Source organism: Stigmatopora argus, chromosome 14, assembly GCF_051989625.1.
Source record: "Stigmatopora argus isolate UIUO_Sarg chromosome 14, RoL_Sarg_1.0, whole genome shotgun sequence".
NCBI lineage: Eukaryota > Metazoa > Chordata > Actinopteri > Syngnathiformes > Syngnathidae > Stigmatopora > Stigmatopora argus.
Window position 1 is genome coordinate 10,886,816 of NC_135400.1, and position 11,250 is coordinate 10,898,065.

General features: G+C 40.6%; 2 protein-coding genes across 3 annotated transcripts; one reads left to right on the top strand and one right to left on the bottom strand.

The window, feature by feature from the left end:
- The first annotated feature begins 94 nt into the window (after positions 1 to 94).
- spc24 (SPC24 component of NDC80 kinetochore complex) lies at positions 95 to 3,264 on the top strand. 2 transcript variants are annotated; one of them, XM_077619420.1, is made up of 6 exons: positions 95 to 231; positions 1,003 to 1,188; positions 2,235 to 2,373; positions 2,505 to 2,609; positions 2,893 to 2,969; positions 3,042 to 3,264. In XM_077619420.1, exons 2-6 carry the CDS (start codon positions 1,029 to 1,031, stop codon positions 3,155 to 3,157), a joined length of 597 nt encoding a protein of 198 aa, XP_077475546.1. In that variant the 5' UTR covers positions 95 to 231; positions 1,003 to 1,028; the 3' UTR covers positions 3,158 to 3,264. The 2 variants fall into 2 exon arrangements, with proteins under 2 accessions (XP_077475546.1, XP_077475547.1); XM_077619421.1 differs by lacking the exon at positions 95 to 231 and adding an exon at positions 243 to 380.
- Positions 3,265 to 3,738: 474 nt separating this feature from the next.
- s1pr5a (sphingosine-1-phosphate receptor 5a) lies at positions 3,739 to 7,469 on the bottom strand. Its single transcript, XM_077619805.1, has 2 exons — positions 7,322 to 7,469; positions 3,739 to 6,555 (listed from the first exon to the last, which is right to left on the bottom strand). The coding sequence occupies exon 2, from the start codon at positions 6,285 to 6,287 to the stop codon at positions 5,082 to 5,084; it is 1,206 nt and encodes a 401-aa protein (XP_077475931.1). The 5' UTR covers positions 6,288 to 6,555; positions 7,322 to 7,469; the 3' UTR covers positions 3,739 to 5,081.
- Positions 7,470 to 11,250: the final 3,781 nt, after the last annotated feature.

Here is an 11,250-nt window from a genome sequence, read left to right on the forward strand (position 1 = left end):
ATTTAACAAACTGCAACAATATATATACTCTGAGCCTCTTATTTTAAAACATAAATCATAGGCACATCGGTGAACACACTGTGCGCACCTTTCACCTATCACTAACATGCTTTCTCACTCCCGAGCAGCAGAGGGCGGTAGCGAGGCTGAGCTGTTGAATATCACCGGTGCAATGCAAAGAAGAAGGGACGCGGGCTCAGGATTTGAATTTGAAGGCAACACGCTATTCTGGTAATATTGCTCTAAAATCTTTGAATTTCACGTTTTCCTACGTAAATTGATCTTTAGCGTTGTTGTAAAAAATCGTTGTGTCGATGGTTTCCTTTGCCTATCGCCGATTATTGGAAGTTGTATCGTATGCTTACGTTCATGTGTACTAAGTACGTTCAGTTTTGTTTACCAGCCCTTATTAGTGTTTTTGTTTTGGTGTTTTTAATGCTTCAAAATCAAAAACTTTTGTTGCTGTTGTTGTAAAAGAACTACAAATCCTAATCAGAATTGTCATTTGGGCAACAAGCACGAAACTGAAACAAAATATAAGAAAAGTGTTTTACAAAAACACAACAGTTATTGTTGTGTACTGTTGTTTAATGGTCATTACTTCATCCCTATTTAAAGAAGTATATTACTCGCCCTTACCCTTTTGTTTATAATTAAATTTGTATTACTTTTGGATTGATCGTCTGATGCTATCTATGCTCATGAATTCAATTTAAAATGTGAAAGGACACAAATGACGCAATGTTTTACATAGTTACTGACTTTCATATATTTAAAATCTCATTCTTTGATCTTTCTAAAAGATACCTCCATTAGTTGATCTCTGGATTTGACATATTTTGTCATTTTATGCCACACTGTACTTTGTAAAAGTTTCCATAGAATATAATGTGAATGTCATAGATTGTTAGGGAATGGGGATTTGTTGCGTTATCAAGAATATAGTATCTTGTATATATGTTCTTTACATTAAGAAAAAATCTAATATGTACTTTCTTTCAGAAAAACAACATCCCAGTTTCCTCAAAATGTTGGAGGGTCAATTGGACGACTTTCAGGAGACCCTGGATGCGCTCGTTGCCATCAGTGGCTGTCAACCTGAGAAACTGAATCGAGTGAGCAGCTTACAACGGGGCTTCTTTGATCGACATGCGCAGACCACAGAGACTGTCACACAGATTTTAAAAGGCAAGGATTAATACTAGAGTTGTCCCCAGATTGTTAAAAAAAATCATGTTTAACATTATTTCACTACATATTTTTTTTACAAATGTATTCTCATTAGTTGCCAATAACGGTGGTAGAGGTCCAAGCCAATTTGACTGGGAGGGTTGACACCGATTAAAAATATCTGTCAGCCCCCCACTGTCAATGGCTGTGAAACATGATTATTTTCTATGCCACTTACTGAGTTAAATGAGTAACAAAATAATCCATAAGTATAGTGCAAAATATTTACAGCTTGTTATAATATTTTTACATTCACAGTTACACTTAAAACAAATCTTGTAGGGGGAAAATGCAGCAACAACAACAAAAAGTCAAGAAATCACAACTAAAATAGCGGAATTCATAACACTGGGTGAGCAACTTTATTGGCTGTATTATTTTATGCAAGTAAAATACATTGGTACCGTTGGCACTGCACAACTGATTTGTGATTTTTGTTGTTGCTTTGTTGAAACCCTTTTATGATTAATGTGGTGACAGTCCTGTACAAATTAGGGGAGGGGGGAAAAAGAAATTAGGATATACTTTTTTCCCTTTTTAATCACTTTCCATGATATAGGAAGATTCTCAACGTCAACTTGATTTCACGGGGGCCGGACCATTTTAGATATAATATTTCATTTTTTTTTAAATAAATGGATTAAAAGAACTGGATTATAAGCCCTGAATATTCAGTTTTTTTAGATCTAAAACAATGTTTATTTTAACTTTTTTATATATTTTTAGATTTTACAAAATGATTTTTGAACTAAAAACACAAAAAATGATTAAAAATTACAATTATTAATTTAAAAGGTGGGAAATCAGGAAATTTAATATACATCTATACTCTTCATTTTAATTTGATCCTAAAACAGAAAGTCGCCACTCATGATTTACTTTCCCGGGCAACACAAAATGATGCGGCGGGCCAGATTTGGCCCCCGGGCCGCCACTTTGACACATGTGCCTCAGACCTTACTGTAAACAACTCATGAACTTCTTACTCGTGTATTGACACTCAGAAATGGCTGAGCAAGAAGAGATTCTGGCACAGGCTTTGGCTGACCTGGAGGCAAAAAAGAATCAAAATGAATTGGAGAGCCTGGAAGAGGAGCTGAGGCTCTGCAAGATCAAGAATGAGACGTTGGACTCCGAACTCGAGTATTCTTTGACCCACAACTACTGCATTTGCGGATTTGGATTGCCTAATTTTGCGCCACCTCTACAAGCTATCATTAGAAACCGTTATCCGGCCAACGTTGCAATGCTCGCGTCCTTAACCTATATTTCAGCCATCTGCAGAAGGAGTTGGATAGACTGATGATACAGGACGAGCAGCTCACAGCTATGGAGAGCGAGATGCAAGAAGATACCACTGAGGTTATTCCGTCTGCATTGTGAGTTTCTGCTTTTCATTTGTTGAGATTAATTCATCGATGGCTCTTTTCAATTTAGTATTGCTTTAGAAGAATGTGGTCTCTTAACTCATCCACTTCCAGCCCAGGTTTATGTTTTGTATTCAGAGTCTGTGCTATGGTATTTTGTAATACAGAAATAATATTTATTATCTTAAAAGTAAGAGACCTCCAATCCATTTGGACTGTCAAAATGGAGAGCGCGTATATTGCCATCACTGGCAGGCAAATAGTTCATAGATTTTTTTTAATTTTCACTCAACAGACATGTTGTGAAGCTGTACCAATTGATAACCAAGATCAAGTTTGAATATGAAACACCATCGCCTATCCTTAAAGGAGGTATTGCCTTTGTTACTGATTAAATTCTGGGTGACAGAGATTAGTTTTATAACTACATTTCTCTGCTTGCAGTGCATTATGGGGAAAATCTGGTTACTCCCATCAACATCGACACCACCAGGAAATCTCGTCGGGAGATAGCTGATGAGTTGTGGAGCTTAGTGAGCTCAGAATGGGAAACCAAATAATTCTTTTGTAAAACTTTGCTTGTCAGTGTGTGTCCATGTATATATATAACAGCAGTTAGATGTTTTCATAGTTGTTCTCCAAATAAATGTTCTTTTCTATAAAGTGATCAATTTGTTTGATATTTGTCTTGACTTGATCCAACGGACAGGAGAATGACAAAGTAGGTTTAGTTAGAACTTGATTCATTCATAATAACAGGTGATTTGTCCTGAATTTGTTCTGATTAAATATTACTAAAAACGTCTTACCTTTTTCACCTTTCAGTCTGACCTGCCAGCATGATTCCCTCATCTTAGAAGGGTCATACCACCACCACTTAGATCAGGTAATGTAGAATTTGATAATGTTTCATGTCTTTAGTGCCATTGACGGCGGTACACGGTCGATTGGTCGCCCAGAAGGTTATTGATAATTACCATTTAAATCGTTGCTCAAATTCCCTAAATACAAACTGTGAGTTACTATTTAGTCATACTTGATGCCCTAGTAATTATTAGGCTAAAGAAAAGCTCCAATGAGTCCTCTATAAAAGAATACTTATAAGTTCAAGAATAATTCAGTCAAGCAAAAAATACAAATATCAATACAAATAGTTTATTCAGTGCACGCATACACATAATTTAACAATTGGACATTAAAAACTCTTCTGATAAACTAATCACAGGCAGCTTATTTACAAAAAAAAGACATTTGAAAAAAAATGTTATTTACATTTTTAATGATGTTTACGTAACACACATTTTCCTTTTGCTACATTAAGTTGTGTCATACGAGTGTTAAACAGTGCGATGTCCTTTTTCGCAGGAGACAAAAATTAAAATCATCCTACTTTAACTTTTCCACCACCAAAGATCTCAAGGTTTCTCAAGCCCCAAAAAATCAAAACCTCTTAAGTTATTTGAACCATGTGTGTGTGTGTGTGTATGTGTTTTGATGGACCCCTAGAGCTGAAACCCCAAAAACCGTATGACGTCTTCACTGTGTTTCAAAATGTCGAGTCTCTGATGTCAGCTGTGGTGGGTGGGGGGGTTGTCTTTTTACCCTGCCTTGCTCCTGACCAAAAGTCAGATGGCAGAAATTACATGCTTTTTGGCTGTAGAAGTTGGGTGTGGATGCACCGTGTTTGTAAGAACGTATCATTACGCGAGATATGGCCAAATCTCATACTCTGGCTTTGGCTACACTTTTTTTTCGGATGGACAGCATAATTGGCTGTAATTTATGTAAAACATCTGCACAAAGTTGAACCCTTCCATTTCAGTTTTTGTTCAAAAGTAAACAGTAGGGAATTGAAATGGCCCTTTTCCAGAAGGTTGATTAACACTGGCCTTGTGAAGAAGACCAAAGGGCTTTTCGAAAACATTGCAGTTGCTTACAATGTTATTACATTTCTACAGTCAGAAGTTTGGAGACAGGAATAAGTCATCGGTATACTGTACTGGACCACATGTGGCTACCTCTGTCAGCGTATAGGGGCCCAAAAAGTGGATCTAGACAGTTTTTCCATGATTCATGTGGCCACATGAAGAACACGAGCTATTCATTTTACAATAAATAAGAGATGCGTGGCGTCCTACTGTCACGTTTGCCGCTAACATGTCACACTAGTAACCGATCACAGCTATTGCTATTTGGCCTACACAAGCCGTAGCAAGTCCACAGCTTTGAAAATGTTACAGTATGGATTGAGGCAGCTACATACAGCAAGAACGGCTACAAAAACTCAAATGTACGCTTAAGTACTGTGTGTGTTTAATCAAGTGGACTTCACTATCACATTCATACTGTAGATGAGTAAAACCGGAAAAGGCCGAGTGCACGTCATCTTTTTTTTCACTCCTGACGTGGTCCAATTTGAAAACACGCATCCCGCCTCGGCTAGTGGGCGTTTCTCCTCGCGCTCGTTTTCATCCGAAGCAAATGTCATGTCTTGGGCAATTTAGGGAAGATAGCTTTTATCGTAGAAGGGGTGAAATTTCCAGACGAGACGGTGTTCTCCACGCCTTCCAGTCTGTGCGAAGCGGCATCCGTCTTACTGGTGCTGCACTCGAGGAAGGGCATCCCGATCTTCTTGACTTGGCCGTCTTTCGTTAAAAGGCAGCGACTGCAGAGCAGCCTGAGGATGGCTCTCCTCATGTCTTTGCTGGTCAAAGTGTAGATGATGGGATTGAGGAGGGAGTTGAACATGGCGATACCCAGGAAATAGTCAGCCTTGAAGAGCACTTGGCACTGTTTGGTGGGGCAGAAGAAGTCAAGCAACAGGAGGATGAAGAGAGGCAGCCAGCACGCGATGAAGACTCCCAGTACGATGGTGACCGTCTTCAGCAGCGCCATGTACTTCTGCGACTTCCGGTACAGGCCTTTTCTTTGCGGGCCCGAGCCCAGACGCTGGGTATTGGACTTGACGATGCGAAATATGCGCACGTAGAGGACCACGATGGACATTAGGATGGCGATAAAGATGGTGACGCAGAAGAGGATGTAACTCTTGGCGTAGAGCGGCAGGACGGTGGAGCACTGGTCCAGACGACCCATGCAGTTCCAACCCAGGACGGGAAGGACCCCCAGCAGCACCGACAACACCCAGCTGGCCCCGATCAGGGCGAACATTCGACCTTGCTTGTCACCCTGGTACGGCTTCATCCTCACCATGGTCACGTGGCGCTCGATGGCGATGGCCAGGAGACTGATGACGGAGGCGGCCAGCATGATGAAAACGCCGCCTTCCCGTAGAAACCACAACACGGGGGTCATGTTTAACGTGTTGGCGCCGGACGTTATCAGGTTGACCATGTAGGTGAAACCCGCCAGGAGGTCGGACAGAGTCAGGTTGCCCAATAAATAGTACATGGGCAGATGGAATTTTTTGTTCCTCCAGATGGCTGCCAAGACCACCGCGTTCTCTAAAATGATAAGCAGGCAGACCAGAAGAAAGGCGATGGCCTCCGGCTTGAGTCCTTCTTTGTACTTGTTCTCCTTCAGCTTTCCCGTGAAATTGTAATGCTCCAGGATGACCGCGTTGCTCTGGTATTCCTGAAACATCCGAAGCAGGTTTCCTGTCGAAGGGGGCGTGCCCATCGAGGATGGAGCCACCACAGCGTAGGCGCCGTGGAAAGAATCGCTTGCCATACTGCTTGTTTTCCGCTCCCTCACTTTACCGCAAGAGTTTTGGATAAAGTTCCCAAGATTAGATCCTCAGATGTGGGGGAATGCGCACCCTCCGGGTGTGCATTGTTTTCGTCTTGGTTGAGAATTTTAAGATGGTGGAAAAATGCGTCCAACTGTGGCATGTAAGCGTTTCCTTTGATAAAGTGAGATTGGATTTCCTCGGGTTTGAGAAGACCAAATGTATTCAGTTCCAGGACAGAACACAAGGGGGCGACATCCGTGAGGCAGTCTGCATTGGACGAGAGAGAAAGTACGTTATTGTTTTGAATCAGTGCCATTGACGATGATAGACGTCCAACTGGGTGGCTCTTAAAAACTAAATTCAAATGTTTTCCTCCAATTTGTGACTAATAGACATCTAATTCGGGGGGTTATTGATTCAGGGGGTCCTTCGCATGGTGATCGTAGTGAGCTGGGATAGGCTCCAGCACCCCTGCGATACCCACCAACAGTTTGAAAATGACAGCATTGCTTAACAAAAGCATCCAAGTTGAAGCAAAAAAAATCAATTTTGAACGAAATGCATACATCAGGAAATATGCAATTTCTTCTTTTCACTGTCATAGTTTACTCATTGGTTGACATTGACGCTGCTAGACGTCCAATTCATTTTGACTGGGTAATAAAAGCAAACATTACAATTGATTCCCGACGTGATAAAGCTCTATTTCAAAATTAATTACCTAGACCACTCATTGAAATCACTACCACTCTTCCCATTTTAAATTAGTTGGACGTCTATCACCGTCAGTGCCAGGCAGTGAGTTAAAAAAAGCTTTTAACCAAATCCCGCATTATTACATTTTTTGTCATGATTGAAAACAACTTATTCGTGAATTTAGATAGCTAAACGCCCACAAAAAAGTTAAATCCATGCTTTTTTTGCAACTAATAAAGCCCATCACGTAGCGATTTACTTGACTACATAAACCGAAACACGCGTTTATCATCGAAATACCATTCCTGTCAAACTAAGGCAAACGAGATCCACGCACCTTTAGAAGACGACAAAAGTTGGGAAAAGTCCGTCGAAAAGTTTCCTAGGAGTGGGATGAGATCCTCTCACCACCGCGATCGAAGTGGGACTGACTGACGCGAAAGGGGGCAGCAGTCCACGCGGAGTGGGCTGTTCCACACTTGACGGAGCCCATCACTCACCCCATTCGTCTCCCTCCCACCTTTGACCCCGGGATGAGTTGATTTCCTGAGTTTATTCTCCAATTGAAAGGCAGGTGAGTAGGTTTGATCACCTCAATCAGTGCAAATGCACTCAATCATGTATCCTTTATTCCTGCAGAAATTCCATTCAAAGTGATAGACACTCCCTGCCTAAATGGATTGGACGTCAATTTCCGTCAATGGCATGAGTTAAATACAGACTCTTGGCAAGCAAGTATGAATGAAGTCACGCACGGAAATGTTACAATTTGAGGTACACGAAAAGAAAACATACAAACACATTCTTGTTTTTTATTATTTTGTAATTTCATTAATTTATTTCTAGGTTTAACTCTTTTTAGAATTTTTTTAATTTAAAAAAAACAGTCACCTCACTCTTTTTTTTACATTTTTTACTTTTTCTGACTTCATTTTTTTCACTGACACTCGTGTTATGATGGTTATGGCTATGTCATTTTTCTTTTTTTTTCTTAATATCAAACTAGGATAGTTGATTGGTGGGTGTGTCTAATTGTACCTCATTTTTTGGCCATTGGTTCCTTCATTTCCTGTACTAAACATTTCCCGACTCAAATGTAAAGGTCACTGATGATGAAAGGTCATTCAAATCCACTAGCGTGGCTATGGATTGGACCCCGAAGGACAAGGAAGTTACGTAAATCGGGACAAGGCTGAGTGAGCATTGCAAGCGTAGCTTCTCTAAACAGGAAGCGGCCTCATTGTGCCTCGAAAGAAGAGGGATATCCTTAAAAAACACACATGATGTCATGATGGGATTTGAATCATACAGAAATGGAAGGAATGCGTCACCACAAAATCACATGCCATAATTCACTTTTACAGCAACTCAATTGCCCACCTTGGATTTCCCCCCCTTCTTTTTACGTCACAGAGTCTCTTTTCAAACATTTTCAACAGTGATCCTTTCAATCACCTGTGCCCCATTGACAATGATAGATGTCCAATGATGTGGCTCGTCCTTCTTCTTGATTGGACATCAATCCGAGCTGGGTAGGAAGTCAAAAATAAGTCTCGTGTTGTCTTCCTCAAGTTTTACTTCAATTCAAAAGTCCTTTGAGTCATTTTTTAAGTACGTTTTTTTGTCAAACCGATCTCGTTTGACCCATTTCAGCTCTAATCTGGATCGTCTTGCTCACTGGTAGCAGACGAAAATGTCATTGTCAATTGCTAGTAATGCGCGTCAGTCACTTCTGCCCTTTTCACTATATAAATATAGCGCGTCAGCAAGCAATGTACCCTGACAGTCAAGCTGTCAGCGTGTGCAGTCGATTGGTCGCCGGTCTTTTGGTTGCCGTCTTTTGGTCGCCTGGACCGCGACAACGGGCGACCAAAAGACCGGCGACAAAACAAGGTAAAACAACACGGTCTACGCATCAATAAAAGCCAACAATGACCATGAGCAGTTTCACTGAGCCGACGTGTGAGTGTACAAGAGTTTGTATGTACATGAGTTGTCCCCTTAGGAAGCTAAGTCAGTCAGGGTCTTAGCAAGTTCTCCAACCAAAAACACTAAAAGTCCGTGAAATTTGGAGCTTTTCTTTAGCCTAATAATTACTAGGGCATTAAGTATGACTAAATAGTAATCCACACTTTGTATTTAGGGAATTTGAGCAACAATTTAAATTGTAATTATCAATAACCTTCCGGGCGACCAAAAGATCGGTGACCAAAAGACCGGCGACCAATCGACCGTGTACCGCTGTCAGCGACATCTACACAATCTTGAATTTAGTGCATACTGATTGGGCACCTTGTCCAATTTGGAGAAAAATGTAGACTTTTATGTGTGCCCTATGTGAGTAAATATGTGCCCCGTTGCATTTGTATGTTTTTTTATCGCTTAATAAGGGGAATTGCATTCATTAATAAGGGGAGAAATTGGCCGAGGTTGACAGGTATGAATTTTAGCAACAGAGTACAAATATATTTAATGCACACAGACCGTGCATCATTTAAAATCTCCACATTAACTCTAAAGCTATTCAAAGTTGAGTCGAATCTAAGTCGTGTCTCAAGTCCTTCATCGCTCATGTTCTGCCTTTCCTCATCTGCCCCTATCAGCCCCCCACCCAAGAGATAACTCGGTTGAAATGCACTTCGTGAGGCCTGTTAGCCGGATGACAACTAGCCCCCCCACCCCTACCCTGCTGTTTGAGTGTGACAAGCTCCCACTGAGGGGGCCGGCGATTAGTTAACACACAAAGACCAAGTGGCAGGACTCACTGCTCTGGCCTGTTTTGGTTCCCACAGCCTCGTCTCTCCTGCTTTGGCCCTTGGGCCACAAACAAGGAGTGCGGAGTGACTGGTGCAGACACACCCAGTTTGCCTGGGGGAGGGCGTGGGGGTCTCTCCACAGTCACTATGTTCTGTCCAACACTCCTGGCACCGGGTGATTTCTTTCCTGTGACGTAAGTGATGTCGCAGAAAGGAAGCCAGTTGGTCCTGCATATGTCGTGTGCACAAAGATTTGGCATGTTTTTTTCCATTTTAATGGCAGACACTGATTCATCAAGTTGCCACTATTGAAAAGCGATCATAAGAATTTAGTTTTTAGGTGCTCTTAAAGCGATGAATTGTTTTTTTTCCCTCTCTCTCTCCATCTGAGGTGTTAGTGGGAACCCATATGATGTAGAATCACGCCTTATAATGAGTTTCACGCCCGTGGCAACAATTAAAAAAAACACAGCTGCCACCTTTGAACATATTACAATTGAAAGCACTCACGCTTTTTGTTATTTCAGTTGGTTTAATGCAATCTGGACTTTTTAACAGAAAAGGATCACTTTTACGGGCTTTCTATGCTGATGAGTTGAATGTCTGGGTCAAGAGGTTTTTGCGTATTAGTTTGGTTTTGCTACTACTTTGACTTAATTGTACTAATTTAGTTAGATGCTTTTTCTATTAACCTAAAACAGGAGTGGAATGTTTTGTTTTTGAACCATGTTGGAAATCTGAAATCTCAACTGTCTACATTGTTGTCCAGATACACTACAAAAGTACATTCAATGCTTCTCCCTGTGAATCCAAAATGACATTTTACACTGTACTTTTACTCCCACCACTACTTTCTCTTGTCATATTATACTTCCTTATATAGCAATGTTTTTCATCACATTTCTATTTTCATTCCATTTTTCACCGAGGGATGTATTTAATACATTTGCACAAGAGCCTTATTCCTTACCCTTGTTGATAGATGTTAATTATTTTTATTGAGTATTTATGACTCTTGCTTGGAATTAAATGAAAATGCTACTGTTCATAATTCATATGTACTATTTCAGTGCCATTGACAATGATACACGTCCAATCCTGAGGCTCTTATCATCTTTCTGATCCGAATTTAAATGAGTTGAGCAGTTCAAATGGTCTCAAAAAGGGAAACACATACGATGACATGGACAGAAGACGCAAGGAAAACACAATCATCCACCCAAAAGTAAGTATGAGTAAGTATTACTATGCCTTATTGGCTATAAATCTTATTTTTTTCTGACCAATAGTTGCACTGTCTCAGCATATGTTGATCCTATATAACACATGGTTGCAAATGTATTTATTTGTGATTTTGACTTTGCCACAAAAACAACCCTGTAGTCATTCACTTTTGTTCAAGCATTACAGTTTGCATGTAAAATGTAATTCATCACACTGTAGGTCAACCACACAGTGGCACTTTGCAAAGCGGTAAAACTAACATTTCTACACAATTACACTTTCCGTC